The sequence below is a fragment of the Aquila chrysaetos genome, chromosome Z, assembly GCF_900496995.4.
Source record: "Aquila chrysaetos chrysaetos chromosome Z, bAquChr1.4, whole genome shotgun sequence".
In the NCBI taxonomy this organism is placed as follows: Eukaryota; Metazoa; Chordata; class Aves; order Accipitriformes; family Accipitridae; genus Aquila; species Aquila chrysaetos.
Window position 1 is genome coordinate 20,704,410 of NC_044030.1, and position 16,476 is coordinate 20,720,885.

General features: G+C 35.8%; 1 protein-coding gene across 8 annotated transcripts in view; it reads left to right on the plus strand.

The window, feature by feature from the left end:
- Positions 1 to 16,476, plus strand: part of CSNK1G3 (casein kinase 1 gamma 3) — a 63,184-nt gene that overhangs the window by 3,444 nt on the left and 43,264 nt on the right. For 7 of the 8 annotated variants that reach the window (XM_030004466.2, XM_030004469.2, XM_030004474.2 and 4 more), the window contains exons 2-3: positions 708 to 748; positions 8,500 to 8,569. In XM_030004466.2, coding sequence (XP_029860326.1) covers positions 708 to 748; positions 8,500 to 8,569 — 111 coding nt within the window. The remainder of the gene's footprint in view (positions 1 to 707; positions 749 to 8,499; positions 8,570 to 16,476) is intronic. The other variant, XM_030004475.2, reaches the window with a different exon arrangement.

The following is a 16,476-nucleotide window of genomic DNA, read 5'->3' on the forward strand; positions in this document are numbered from 1 at the left end:
TAAAAATAATACACACTAAGCTCATTTGATGACTCCAGAGAAACTAAAAGTATCAGAAGTGACAACTAGTTTTTTCCTTTATCTGCTACTTTTTAATTTACATCTGTAAAGCTTGTTTAATATTGTAGTTATTGCATACAGTTTGAAGTAATGCTTCTTGAAATACCCTTAACCAGTTACAGAATCACTTTTAAAGCAGCATATGCATTTTCCAAATGGTGTAAGCATTTAACTCAGTAATAGTCTTGCCCTGTTTGTCCTGACTTTAAGCTTAGTAAATTATGGAATTGAGGAAAAAATAGCCCTAGTTAATTCTAACTGTAATTAGTATCTGGTGTTCCAAAACCATTTGATAATTTAAAAATTTTAAATAGTTATCAGCAATAAATATGAAAGTGTAGGATATCACATTCCATTTAGAGTAATTTACCTATTTTCAAGCTTTTCTAGTGTATAAAAATTTTGCAAACTCAGTGAAATAGCTGAAACTCTCTCTCAGAGAAACTGCCACTTCTTACACTATTCAAGAATGAAGTTCTCTTTGAAGTATGGTACCAGAATAATGAAGCCACATTTTTTAAGTCACTACGAGAATACCTACCATCTTAGATCAAAAATGTTTCAAAGACTTTCTTGAGGTTTAAATGGCATTATAATTGAACAGGAAAGCGAATGTCTCACACTCTTGTTTTTGTTCTTTTTTCAAGGAAAAAATTTATACACAAATGAGTATGTGGCAATTAAGCTGGTAAGTTAATTTTTTTTTTAAGGATTTGCGATAAAAAACTAATCAGAATTTTCCTTTCATATATAATAGTTTGATTTTTCTTAGTTGAAATCCTTAGTAGTCTTGTATGTTTTCAACTGACTAGATGAAAGCAGTTAGTCATAGATGTAATGATATACTTTGGCTATATTGAATGAAACCAGTGTAAATTGTTGTCACTGTTTTGAAAGCTAAATCTATGTTTGTAAAGTCGATGATTGACTGCTTCTTCAAGGATACGCTTAGCAGTCTTCTAGTAGATTCCTTTTTTGTGCAATAAGTAGAGGAACACCAAATTTAATGTGAGTCTGCAGACTGCCTGTGTTTTAACACCCTTATTCCTCACCCAAACTGTTTTAAATCTGTAATCACTGGTATTTGCACATTTGTTTTGGTAGACATGTTTTATTTGTAATGATGTGTAAAATGTTTCCTTCACTTAAAAACATGGTAAATTTGGGTATTTTTTAATATGTCATTGTTCTGCTTTTTCTGAATCTTTTATCAGAACTACTCAGTTTACTTCATGTTTTGCTTCTGAATACTTTTAACTTCTTGGTAAATGACTGTTTATGTAACCAAAGTATTTCAAGATGAAATTCATTTTTTTTACTTTTTTGCCATTGAAGGAATTTTAGGATTCACATTAATTTCTTACTGTTGCAGTAGGAGAGAACATTTTTCATAGCATAGTATGGTGAACTTCTGGTTCCATGAAGTGAAAGGTAAACTATGGAAACAGAAATACATGGCTTTAGATGGGCAATCTAAAAAGCATTACAAATGTATATACTAAACTTCTGAAAAATATTTGTAACACTTGCCTTGCTTAGAAAAGTATTTACTTCAGGAGTAGTTACAGATTTAAAAACATCCAAGTTATGGTTTGAAAGAGTAATATTGGATGCAGTTTTGAGGGTTATTGTGTGTGCGTTATACCATATTTAAATTAATTTTCATTTAAAGTATATTGAACTTACTTTGTATGTCTGGTAAAACTTAAATGGTCTGACAATTCCTCTAGTTAAAGACTGTTTACTATAAAGTATGTTCAGAAATAGTTTGCAAGACAGTGAGGTTTTTTTTTTGTAAACACTAATTACTTGATGTAGAGCAAGAGAACTTTTTAATCTGATCATTGCGTTTTGGTAAAACCATTTTTATTATATATGTAACTACTAATAAACTCAGCTACTATTTCAACCCATTTCAACTTTCAAAGATACTATTCAGTGGCAATTCTTACTTTGTTTCCAAATTACTCAATCTTAGAGCTGTTCATTTACAGCTGTGCAAAAAGCTTGTAGTATCATTATTGAATAACTTACTTTGAAGTCACTGAAGAACCAGTGTAGTAAAGTATGTCTGTAATTTACTACTAGTGCTTAGAGAATTCTGAATATGTAGTTAACTTTTCAAGTTGTCCTCTTACATTAGTGGTCTGAAAAGCTATAGTGTCTTTGCAATAAACAACAGATAGAAGGAATAATAGTGAAAACCAACACAGGAGCTTGCATCATCATTGTAAGGTAAAAATACATTTATTAGCAGGTAGAACTAGTGGGTTCTTTTAATATCGTTCTCTTTTTTTTTTATATCTTTCACCTCTTCTGAATTTGTTTCCAAATTTGAAGGGATTTGGGTCACAAGGTTCAACTTGTTAAAAGCAGCTACATCAAATTGTAGGATTTAGTTGAATTTTGTTTTTTGCTGGTTTTCTTCTCCAATTTGAGACAGTGCCAGGACTTTATTCTAACAGTTAGGTAGGTTGTACTTGGTCGTGGTATACCATCCTTCCCCCTTTTAAAATGTAAGCCTAACAGTTTTTCTCTGTCTCTAGCAGTTACTCCCTCTTGTGCTTTGAGAGCAGTCATTAGGCCTATGGTCAGTCTTTGTTTTATTATTCTAAATGAGGCACTCTTAATTTCCTGTCTGTTTTGCGCCTGCTGTAGTTCAAGTTTAGCCCTCCTGAATGGAGTTACTTGAATTATGTATGTATTCTAGTTTGAGCAGTTACCCTTGCCAGTTATGGTTGTGGTAATATATTTCCTGCAATACCTTAAAATTGTATTTGTATTCCTCATGCTGGCATTCCATTGTTGATGTACTGTTTTCTTGTGAGCAGCAAGACATCTATGCCAGATGTTTTGTGTATAAATGGTAACCATATACTCCAGTGCAGGAGAATTGTGTGTGTGTGGGTTTCTCTCAAGAGCATGAGTTATAATGGCTGCATTTATACAGCAGCTTGCAGGAGTGCTGATGTTGAAAGTAAATGGATTTTATAACTACTGTTTTGCCTTAAACTTTTCATTGTGTTGAATTAATATTTCCCTCATGGATGATGTTATACAAGTATGTTTATGGTGCTTATGGCAACTTCATGACTTGCTTGTGTAAGGAAACAACTTAAACAGTTTTTACGTGTTAGGCCTGAGGGTCATACAAAGTATGCATTTTAATGTGTAAAGTTTATATGTAAATGCGTATTTATTTTGGTAAAACGGCTACACTTCCAGGATCTTAATCTTAATCTGGCTTCTTTCATTATAGCCTGTTCTGGTTGGGCAGATACTCAAGTTTGAAAGTTTAGAACAGACTTTTTTAAGAACTGAAATGAGACTTTTAATAGGCTTTATCAGTTTTGCACTGTCTACTGGTGTTTGTATGTTTCTGCTGGTCTATTAGTATGCACATTGGTATCTTGTGATTAGGTAGTTCAGCAATAGCCATTTGGTATGCATGAACTGTACCTTTCCTGCTCACCTCTTAATTTATTGTTAGTTTTACTACTTTCATTACATGACCCTCTACTTCACTTAAACCTCATATTCCCCATTCAGCTCTTCTCTCTCCTTCAGTCTTCCTCCCTTTCCCTTTGACAAATTTTTCCATTGCCCAAACTTATCTTCTCTGCAGGATGCCTAACCACTAACCAAATACCACCTAAAGGAATTTCTGCTTGAGCTGCTTCTGGAAATAAATCAGTTTTTCCTTCTGTCTTTGTGTGAAAGCAAGTTATGAGGTAGTCACTGCTGCTTTTAATCTGTAGTTTTTAATTTATTGATCATTCAACTGTTAAGATTTTAATCCTTAAAACGGTAAGTGGGCTGTGTGTGGAAAGAAGATTGCAGTTGGTTCCAAGGCTGGAATATTTTTTTCTTCCTTTTTTGTTTTTAAAGAATTATTGCAGTTGTTGTGGTTTAAACCCAGTTGGCAACAAAGCACCATGAAGCTGCTCACTCATGCCTCCCCTGTGGTGGGATAGGGAGGAAAAAATATAAATAAAAGCTTGTGGGTTGAGACAAGGACAGGGGGGGATCACACACGGATTATGGTCACAGGCAAAAACCAGACTTGACTTGGGGAAGAAAACATCATTTTAAGTTGTTGCCAATCACATCAAAACAGGATAATGAGAAATAAAACCAAATCTTGTAACACCTTCCCCCCACCCCTCTGTCCTTCCTGGCTTAACTCCACTCACTATTTTCTCTACCTCCTCCCCCCACAGCGGTGCAGGGGGATGGAGAATGGGGGTTGGGGTCAGTTCATCACATGTTGCCTCTGCTGCTCCTTCCTCCTCAGGGGGAGGATTCTTTACTTGTCCCTTCTTCCAGTGTGGGGTCCCTCCCAGAGGAGACAGTCTTCCATGAACTTCCCCAACCTGAGTCCTTCCCATGGGCTGCAGTCCTTCATGAGCTGCTCCAGCATGGGTCCCTTCCATGGGCTGCAGTCCTTCAGGCACAGACTGTTCCAGCATGGGATTTCCCATGGAGTCATGGCCATGGGGCATCCACCTGCTCCGACATGGGGTCGTCCCTGGGCTGCAGGTAGGCATCTGCTCCCCCGCTCCCCTCCATGGGCTGAGGGGGGGACAGCCTGCTGTCTCACCACGGGCTGCAGGGGCATTTCCTCCTCTGGCGCACCTTCTCCCCCTCCTTTTTCACTGACCTCGGTATCTGCACAGGGGTTTCTCACACATTCCAATCTCCTTCCCTGCTGCAGGTTTTTTCCCCTTCTTAAACCTGTTCTCCCAGAGGCACTACCACCATTGCTGATGGGCTCAGCCTTGGCCAGAGGCAGGTCTGACTTGGAGCTGGGGAAGCTTCTAGCAGCTTCTCACAGGAGCCACCCCTGCAGCCCCTACCCTGCTACCAAAACCCCACCACACAAACCCAAAACAGCAGTCTAGAATGATACCATTTCAGAACCTCCCTAGCACGCTGTAGTAAATTCAAAGCAAGTGCTGCTCTGTTGAATAGACTGATCTTTTCCTCTAACAAGAGCCCTACCTCTTTAAGAATTTTTTCCAAAAATAGCCTTTGTTTGCTCTTGCTTAAGAAAATGAAGCAGAGGCAGAAGATCTATTGAGTAAGAGTTCTCACTGGATTATTGAAAACATGAAAAGTAGGTAATAGCTGAATGTGTACGTTGTGCTTTGGGTTAACATCAGAGTTCTTGAAAATTTCTAACCTTATGATTAGATTAAGTAAACTGTCTTTTCTCAAAGCTATTTAGAAGGGAAGTGTCATATCTTCAAAATTGTAGAGCAGTTTATTCCATGTTTTTAGCACAAAAACAATAGCAAAAATCCCCCCATTAGGAACCTGAAACAGTTTCACATTTCGGGTGTCTTTATCCTTTTGTTTGAATGTATAAGCATCCCACAAAATAAAAAACGAGGGAAAAAACTTGGTTCAAAAGAACCTCTCTGATGAACTAAGGAACTGTTTCTGCTGCTTAGGGAACTGGTGCTTAGTAAACTGCACATTAGTTCGTTGATGGCAGCAAGACACAGAGACCCCCATTAAGAGAGTTAAATGCTCTTTTGCAGGGAAAATAAGCTATCTAGGTTTTAATATATAAGTTTTGAAATAATTAGACTTGAATGGAAAAGCAGTGTAGTGAAGGTTGTTTAGAGAACATTGCAGAAATCCTGGAATTGTTTTCTCAGGATGGTTTAGTGAGGACCTGAGCTTATTCAAGTAAACAAAATACGCTAATTTCGTAAGCAGAGATGGCTTCGAAGTCCTCTGGGATTAACATGATGTTTGAACAGATATGTGTTTCCAAGCTTATTTTTAGATGTTGAAATGTACTGAAATGCTAATGAAAATAGGAAGAACAATGATTTGCCTCTTTTTTTTATTCTTGAATATGCTTTTTAGACTTACTCTTAAAAATGTAGTTACAGTGGTATATTCTTCACTCATATGTTACGGTGGAAGATTACATTTAACGTACCTTTGTCTTGGTTTATCCTTATCTATGTATCTTTTCTCATGTATCAGTAGTTCACTGCATACTAAGTGGGATGTGTAGGAACAAAACAACTTGTACGGGAAGAGCTTACTGTGATTGCCCTCTCACAAGCTTTGTTGAAAAAAAGATTGTATTTCCTTTTATGTTTGGAGTTACTGAACAGTTAGGAAGATATCTAAGCCTACTTAGAAAAATAAGGCAATCCAGAAGACTGTCAGCCAATAAAGGGACTACAAGTACATACTACCACATTTTTTTTCACCATCACTGGAGTAAAAGTATTTAATTGTCTCTCTGCTAGACAGGGTTTACCTTAAGTCTTTGGCTGGTGTGCAGTTGTGAAGTAGACTTGTTTGACTGTTTGAGAACATTTGCCTTCTGGAGGTTTATCAGAACCGTTTACTGCTGATGACCAGAACAAGAAGCATTCATTTGAAAAAGTGTAGATGTGCATGTCAAAAATTGGAAGCTGTATCTTTTCCCTAGGACAATTTTTTTTGTGTCTATTTATGTAAATTTAATACATACAAGCTATTTTTCATCCTTATTATGGGAGCTTCTTATAACATTGAGTGGTGATTAAGTTGCTAATGTACTATCAGTTAAGGCAAAACTATGTAATTGAATAAAATCCAACTGCCTGTAACCTGGTGTCTTTTCTTAGTATATTCAGTGGATATGCAAAGTTTATGGACAAAAGTATTTTCCTCTTAGCAGGCAGAATTACAAGCCTTGATTAATTAGAGACTATAGTGTGGTATATTTTGTTACCAACAGACTTGTGTAACAATACTGCAGGTAAACACGTAGATAAATCTGTGTGCTTTTGAAAAGTTTAAAATGTTCCAGTAACATGCTTCACAGCTCATTTACTTATACCTCTGAAAGCTAACTACTAAAGGTTGATAGTTACACTGACTTGCTTAGGCCCATGCTTACAGTAAAGTGTTTTGCTATGGGATATCTGTCTTTTATACTTGATAATAAATTTCATGTGTTCTCCTCATAAACTGTAAGTAGGACCTTTTGGTGGCCCTCTTAGTCCTGCTTAGTAATTCAGTTTGTGAAGTATCAACACCTTTTTGTTTTAGAAAGCTCTTGTGTACTTTTTGGCAAAGAATTTCAGTGTTCAGCTAGGGTGAATGCTCTAGAGCATAAAAAGCATGTAGTAAATTCTGTTTGTTTTTTGTAGAAACTGTTAGATTGGCCCCTCTTTACTTTTGGGCCTCAACCTTTGGCATCCTGGCAAAATCAAGTGCATAAATGTACCCTGACAGAGACTTTGGCTGTACCAGTGGCAGCAATTTGAAACATCTGGGTGTTGGAGGGAGATGGGTTGAGGAAGAGGACTAAGTTTCTCATGATTGCACATTACCTTATGGTTTCTATGGCCTGGATGCGGCACTGGGAAACAACACAGGTCAATAAACAGCTTCTGGAGAAGATGGTGTGAGGAAAGAGATGAGCACCTTGCCCAAACTTTTCCTGGAAATTGACATCCAGCAGTATCAGTTATTGCTGATAAATTAAGATAAGCTGATTAGTAAGATTAACAATCTTACTAATTACGTGCTGCAATTCTAGTAGGAGCAGTCTGTGTGGGAATAATGCACAGTTAATGTCCAAATTATCACTGATGCATTGGAAGATGTTACATATTGCAAGAAACAAGGCATATCTTCTAAAAGACGCTCTAGGAAATTATTTTAAGAATCTTATGATAAAGTATGTTTACTTTGCAAAGGGATGCTCAGTAAGTTAGGGCTTTCATTTAGGCTGCTTGTGTGTTCCTGTGCTTGATCTCATGTCACTTTATTCTAGGAGATCTTGCCAGATTAGTATGTAGAACACAGAACTAAGATTTCATTAACTTATGTGAATTATGTTGGGAAGAGAAAGTTTTTAAACTACAAGCTTATTCTGGTGCCTTTTTTTTTTTTTTTTTTTTTTTGAAAGGTGCCACTTAATTTCTGCTAAGCTGTTACTATTTGGTGGAAGGATTTGGTATTTTTTTGTCAAGATCCTAAGAGAAAACTTTTTTTTTAAAATAAAGATACTTCTATCATGTATAGTAGGTGTGTGGAGAGTCTTTTCGATCTGTTAAGCTGCATATCAGTGCCACTTTTTGAGAGCTGCAAGACACGTCACCCACATATTTTGGAGAGACAGATTAGTTTTTAGCTATTCCATTGTGGGTCTGTGATTGGGTTTGCATGTTGGACTCCAGTCCTGTGCAGCAATACAAGATGTAAATGTCCCTATGTGCTCTAGTCTCACCTGACTGAGGTTTATGTTTCTTAGTTTCTTAATTACCAGTCATTTTGGAAGAAACGCTCAAACTTTCCATGTGGCTTGGCAGCAGTAGGTTTAGTTTGGCTGGTAGTAGGTTAATGTATTAGTTTTTAGGCTTTGGCAGAGAGAGGTTTTTTTAATTTTTGTTTTAAATGTTGTTTTTGTTTTTAAATCAGGAGCCACTGAAGTCGAGAGCACCACAGCTACATTTGGAATACAGATTCTACAAGCAGCTAGGATCTGGAGGTAAAAAGCAGTGTCATGCATTTTACTGTGATGTAATCCAGGATCAATTTTTTATGCGAGTTTTCTGATTTAGGGGCGTATATCTATTTAATAAAGTGTCCCTCGTTACTTAAAGCAGAAAAAAGTTCCATGAATCAGTGAATTAATGTATAAATTTTTCTAGTATTGTAAGACTTTTTTGATCTACTCTTTGAAGTATGTGTATGAAATCCTAAGACTATTTAATGTCTTAAATATCATAGAATTTGTGTTCCTATGGGTATACCTTAAACTAAGGAGTTTTAAACTATTCCCAGTGCGTTCTCTTTGAATAAACACTATAAATGACCAAACTGCTAATCTACTAATCATATTTGCTATGATATTTAAATAGCTTCAGTCTCAGTTTTACTTTACTTCACTTCCATTGATACAGTATATATTGCTGCTTACTAGTTTTAAGCCTCTTAAATAATTTTATAAAAAGTTTAAATTTAAATGCAGTTTAAGATTTGAATTTCTCATTTCGCTCCCCTTGGTGCTTTTACACTTACAGCTACTCATATGATGATCCCCTCAATGATCCAGTTATCACCTTTTGGTTTTATAGGTGTGCAATACCTAAAACTTCTCACATTTTTGTGCCTTTCACAAAACTGCATATAGTCAGTTAGCAAGATGTGAAGCTTCTTAAAGTAGGAAAGTGAGTACAAATCTTCCCTACATCAGTTATACCCTAGGAAAAAATCTTACAATATGTTTTTCTTGAAAATGTTCCTTTAATCCCTAGAATAGTTTTCTGATAGGTCATGTAGTTAGTTACTTTTTCCATTTTCTACTAATCTAGAAGTTAATTGTATAAAATGGATTACTAATAGTGGTTTTCTACATGCACACTCGTGTTTGTTTTTTCTCTATCAAGGGCAACTTGGATTTTGTAACCGTGATTTTAAAGTTATGCTTAACTACAATAAAATACTATTTAAGCTGAAAAGTCATCTCTGAAAGTCAGGGAATACGAAATGAATATGCCCATACTGCTTCATTTTGTTGCCTTGAATGTGTGTGTTATGATGAATTTCAATACTTTTAAAATACTACTTTCACTTCCAAAAATTCAGTATCATATGTTCATTGATGCACAGACTGGATAGTGTTTCTCTAGTTAGGTAGCTTTCAAAATTGTGTGCTCTTCTTTAAAGACCCTCTCTAGGGAAACATACTTTCTAATACTTTCAGTTAATACAGAACTTTTTTTTGATGTTGTAGTATGAATGCTCTGCAACCAGGAATCTTTAGAGATAACTCTTTGCAAGACACGACTTTGTCTATTCCTGTTCATAGGTGGAAAATTAAGTTGCAGAATGTCTAGTCAAAATGTTGAGTTGTATATGCTTGCTAAGTGGAGAAAGTCATCAAGGTATAATGTCTGTTTTTTTGTAAGTAGTTGTAAATTGTCAGCATACACTAGACTAGCATTGTGAAATAGCTGGTAAGTGCAAAGCAGAGATCTTAATTGCTTAACTAATGAGAGGCAACCCACAAGTTAGGGACGGCACCCAGCTGTGAAAAACAAGGTCTAACAATCTAAAATTGCAAAGGAGCTGTGTAGTGGAAGTAAGAATAAAACTGTAATTACTAGATCAGACTGCAGAAAATAGACAATGCTTCTCAGAGGTAGGAACCCTTATGGGAATGTTTCTTGGGAAAAATGTCTTGGCAAATGGTATTTTGTTTACCTTTTTGTTTACTGAATAAGATTGGGGGACTGTTTTTAATGTAAGAATGTAACCAAGTCAAAGTTAATCTACTTTACTTCAGATATCATTCAGCCTTTGTAACCCAGTTTGTTGGTTGCAACTTTATTGCTTTCTCTGTTGCCTTATTGAAGTACTGTAAGGGAGAATGATCTCTCTGACTCTTTGCATGAAGGTGAGGAGACCTTTGGGATGAAAACAAGAAGATAAACCTGATGAGGTAGTATCCATCTGCAGTATTTATGAAGAAGCTTGTTATAGACCTCCTCTGTTTCTGAAGGAAGCTACTTCTATTCGAGTGAAAGCATCCCCTAGTAGGTGTAGAACCCTTCAATTTCTTTTCTGAGTCTTGTCTGACTTTGTTAGGTACCCCACTTGAGACTCATTTTAATGGGTTTTGTGGTAAAGACTCATCATGAAGAAAGTAATATGCTGCCATCTTCTTAGAAATTAAAAAAAATGCTGAGTCCTTGAGCCCAGGAAGTTATGCAGCCTAAGATTCTTTTAGGAAGGAAGTTGAAGAATTATATAATTTCTGTCCTCATGTAATTGAAGGCAGTTTGTTTTACTTCACTAATTTTTTTTTCTGACATAGGTGTTTACTGTCAAGTGTAGATTTTAGAAATTTTGTCACATGAACAGTTGGAAAACATAGAGATAGAAAGTTGATGGACCAAGTGATAAATTCAGAAAGCGGCTCATCCTTCCTACATAGAACAGGAGATACTAAAAATCTTATGCCAGATCTATCCATATAGATAGTGTTGCTTTATGGGCAGTGGTTTTACTTCTGTCAGAGAGAGAGTAAATTGAAGGAAATGTTATCTTCATTGTGCAAGTGGCAGAAAAGTCCATTGCAGGAGGTATAAAAATAGCTGGTTTTGCTGGAAAAAAATTGAAGTATAGTAATTGTCAGCAGATAAGAGGTTTCTCTAAGTAGTTACTGTACTAGTGTTGTGGTTTAACCCCAGCCAGCAACTAAGCACCATGCAGCTGCTCACTCACTTCTCCCTCACTCAGTGGGATGGGGGAGAGAATTGGGGGTGGGGAGTAAAACCCATGGGTTGAGATAAGAACAGTTTAGTAGAACAGAAAGAAAGAAAATGATAATAATAACAATAATAAAATTACAATAATAATAAATGGATTAGAATATCCAAAACAAGTGATGCACAATGCAATTGCTTACCACTTGCTGACTGATGCCCAGTTAGTTCCTGAGCAGTGATCCCCCAGGGCAGCTCCCCCCAGTTTATATACTAGGCATGATGTCACATGGTATGGAACATCCCTTTGGCCAGTTTGGGTCACCTGTCCTGGCTGTGTCCCCTCCCAACTTCTGGTGCCCCTCCAGCCTTCTTGCTGGCTGGACATGAGAAGCTGAAAAATCCTTGACTTAGTCTAAACACTACTTAGCAACAACTGAAAACATCCTTGTGTTATCAACATTCTTCTCATACTAAATCCAAAACATAACACTATACTAGCTACTAGAAAGAAAATTAACTCTATCCCAGGCGAAACTAGGACAACTAGCAGTTCCCATTGTCTGGAGCCCGCTGGCTTCTAATCTTCTAAAAATCCACATTTGCAGGCTTTCTTAATCATGATGAAGTAGTCTTTTCCGTAGCTGTTTTTGTTTATTCACACAAAACTTATTGTAATTTGGCTGATAGCTTTATATGTGAGTGTGGACTGCTGATTTTGCATTTTATTGTATTAAATAGCTTTTTCACTTGTTCTCATGCATACATGTGTATTAATAGCAAGTGATGACTAAAAAATGGTTTCAGAAGCAACTGGTGAAGAAGGAATAGTACTCCCTTTCTTTCCCAATTTTGTAAGCAGAGCCATTATTTCCTATAAACAAAACTTGATTTTCCACAAATAAGAACCATTAATTCTGCAGGTTATGCTACAGACTCATGCTTAGTATGAAATAACCTGAAGGTTAAGGGATAAAATATCTGTAGCACTTGTGAAATCCCAGTTTATTTAGGGGTGGCATGGGGAGGAGGGAGAGGCATTAACATGTGCATGACTTGTTTTGGAAGACAGTGAGGTTGTTTTCCTGAAATAGCTTCCTGAAAGCAAGTAAAGAAAAAGTTACTGTGTGACAGATTATCTTACCTCCTGACCCTTTTTAACAGAGCATCTTAGTGCTTCCTCTGATCTTGTAAGTGCCCTTGGTGGAAGGAGTAGCATTTTGAAATTGTATGTTTTCTTGGTATTACTTTATGTCCAGCCAGTATTTGTCTACTACAAGTCTACTTACTTACAATATCCCTTTTCTTTCTTTTCTAATGACCTTGTGACTTAAATTTTTTTTATTATTATTAATTTCTGTGATAAGAGTCTTGCTATTCTGTGTCTTGAATGCCATGAAGATGGAAGACATGCTTGAGTAAAAAAAAATTGGGGGGTCTTTTATTGCACTGCTATGTGAAAGAACAAGGAAAAAATAAACATGAAATATGATAGATGTGCAGTTTTTATACACAGGACTTTTGAACTGAGAGTATTCATTCTTTGTATTTAATAAAAAGTGCTTTTGACTTGCATGAAAAAACATTAACATTTCACAACTGTATTCCTTTGGAGAGAATCTGCTCATAAAAAAGGGTTATAATCTGTAACTTTATAATATGCTTTTTCTGAACATGCCTATGAATGTGCAGTAGCATGTAGGTGTTTGCCAGGAAAAAAATGTCAAGAATCTTTCTTAAACAGGAAACATTTTATGTACTTCTGGGCTTTTTTTGAAACGTTTTTAATTATTCAGGGGCATGGATCTAAAACTTATCAAAAATAGTTCTTAAATTAGTTTAAGTGGCTTATTATAGTCACATCATTATTTAGCTTTCATTTAAGTTTTATATACCAATAGAGGTTTTTAGGAAAATTGCTGTCTCTTTTCTGCATAATCTTCATGTCATTCAGTAACTGTGAGCATCCTCTCCTCGTGAAGTTTGAGATCATTTAGTCAGTATGCAGAAATTTCTAGTCAACTGAGTAATCTACAGATGGAATTTAAAATACCTTTAATCCTAATAAAATTGTAGTAAAAGTGTATTTTCTTAATATCCAAGTATGAATGATAAGAAAACCTGATACATCATTGTAAGTTCAGTACTACAAATAAAACTGTAGCTGAATTCTTACCTGAAATTACACTAGACTTGGAATGAATAGAAAAAGTTTTTGGATTTTTTATTGATTTTTGTATTCATCTTTTGCACTATCCATCTTTCTCCTCATGATAAGACAAGCTGTAGATGTATTTCATGTGCTATGCCCATAATAGAACTGCACCTGAATTCAGTGTTCTTTCCTGCTAGGAGGGACTGAGGGGGGAAAAATCAGTAACTGCTGGTTCAATTTGAGTATTGAGCAGTAAAGGTGAGAAGTTTTTTAATGTAGGATTTCTTCTATTTAAAAACCCTATTGGTGAAAACTTTTAAAATGCTTTATTTCTTTGACAGGTATTTACAGTATAGGTCAGTTCCCTTTTGCAATAAGGAATCTGTGTACATGTGAAAGAGGTTAAGTATTGTTATGTGTTGAAGAGCATAAAAACTATTCAACTTTTATTGTCTGAGAGTCTTTACAAGTGCGTGAGGACTTTTATATTTACCCATCTAACAGGTGGAACAAAAGAATGGCGTGGCTCCTGCTGCTCAACCTGCCTTAGTAGAGCTTGTGTCTGCAATGCTGCTGTTTTACCAAGAACAGATTGTTACTATAGTGCCTGTCTACAGCAACAAGGGGTATCCATTGTTAAATTTTAGTTTTTCATTTGAGGTCATTTTTGAAAGAGACAAAGATCTGTTCAGCTGCGGATTATCCTACTTCTGAAACTGCTGTATTAATGTTTCAGAGGAGGCAGATGCTCAGTATTGTTAATGGTGTTTTATTTTTCTTAACTTTCGCACTTCTATTCTCTGAGCTGAAGTCTAGCTAACACTTCCACTCTTAAAACTGGCAGTCAAACACTTTTCTTACAGGGTGGCCAGTGCATGTATAAGATACCTATTTGTATACTGTGGGAAAAGGTGTTTTATTTTAAAAGGTTATGGCCAGTGTGAAATGAATGCAAAGTATTGCATTCTGTACATGAGAATATTTTTCATAGTTTGGTACTAACAGTCATGTGGTAAATGCACTTTGCATTGCTATCTAAAAATATATTTTTCAATTTTGAGGTCATGAGAGCCTGCCTTAGACATAACAGAATCATACTACTTGGACAGTGATAATGAAAAAGTTACCACTGGGTTAATGGTTGAAGAAGATTGCAGTGCTGGCACAATGTGATTTTGGAAGATACAGAAGTGTTACCAGATAGCTTGTGTATGTATTGGATAGTAAACACTGTTAGTATAAGAACAAGTCTGTATGTAATCTTGAGAAGTTGCAGCCAGGGAAGTACTAAGCATTTGTGCATGGTGGTCAGCTGCTGTTGTAGAGGAGTGGCATCTACTCACCATTTTGGTAGTCAAGCTCAGCAGAATATTTAGTTTAGCATTTTGAGCATGTCGGCATTCTCCAGACTGATGATTGTGTTTTGGTTTGAGAATGTAGCAAAGTCAGTTTGAAATACTCTGAATTTCTGATTTTTTTTTTGGTGCAGATTGCCTTAAGGCTTGAGATTGATTGCTTTGTTACAAGGTACATTATACACAGTTTAAGGTTGACTGGTAGGGTAGACATTGCTGTTAATAGTTTTTCTTTGTTTTCTGTCTTGAAAAGGTGTTTGATGGGCTGGAGGCCAAGAATGAAGTTCAGTACTTCAGTGTTCAGTGATTTTCCCTGTAGATAAAGACAAAAATATTTATGGTAACAAAAATGTGATTCTTCATCTAATTTCAGCTCAGACCAGCTTCAGTGTGTGTATCAGATTTGAATGTTGAATGACATATTTTCAATTTTTTTTATACAGCTGTATTCAGGATATAGAATGGATGAGGCAGATACTGGCTCTGATAGGGAGGCTATCTTTTGTATTTAAGATAGTGATAGGCAATTTTTTTTAAAATCTTTCGCTGTGATCCACTAAAAATACTACTTTTATATGAGAGAAGACAATGGGATTTCTGATTGCTATTGAGATCATTTCTCTAGCTCATCCCCTGGGCGATAGACACCCTGCCTTCCTCCAGCCTGTGGAAGAAAATGCAGCATAGCATGGTTTCATGAATTCATTTAGTTTTACATACGTTAATAATGTTTTATGAGTTATGTGTGTGTCTTTTGAGTTGTCTCACTTCATAACCTGTCCATATATCTTGCTAACAGTCATTCAGTATAAATGCAAAGTGAATTGTTTTAGTAACTTCGCATGAACGTTTCTTTGAGCTACACTCTTAGGTAGGTAGCTGAGAATTTGGTCTTAAACTGAAAACTGAGTTGTTTTTTCTTTTTAATTTTTTTAGTAATGCTGTACTACTTTATTACTTTTGTACTACTTTGACAGGGGTTATGTAGGAGAATAAACAATAAGCAGTTAGTTGAAGTAGTTTTCAATCTCTATTAAATAATAAAAATACAGGGCAGGTGAACTTAGAAAATCATGCTCTGTGCTCAATTCAAACATTTATTTTAAAAGTACTTAAACCAAATCAAATAATGAATCTCTTGACTGAAAAGGTATCTGTTCATATGCACTGTTAATCTGTGTACTAACGACTGCTGTGGTTTTGTTGTGAGTTTTTTTGGGAAAAAGCTGACTCCGTTTTGAGTTCTCTTGCTGCCGATATACTTTAATAGGAAGGCTGAGCTGCTCAATTACTAGTGTGAATATGCTAATATTTACATTTAAGTGAATGAATGATGATGATAATTACAAACTTATTATTTTAAGTATAGTCCAACAAAAATTATAAGAAATGTTGCTGGCAGTTTTTCTTGTTTTATGCCAGTCTGTTCTAGCATTTGGGTTAAGTAAATGTACAGAATTCTCTCAATTTATATTTAAAGTGATTTTTTTTTTCCCTAAAATAAGTGCAAGAGATCAAGTAAGAATGGCAGCTGCATAAATTTAAATGTAACTTATAGGTGCACATGTTAATGTTTCTGAGAAACAGTTATTACTGACTATAGGAAGCCTGGCGGTATACAAAAACTTGTACTGATTTTGGAAAGTGACATCACACAGATTTCAGAGATTAATCA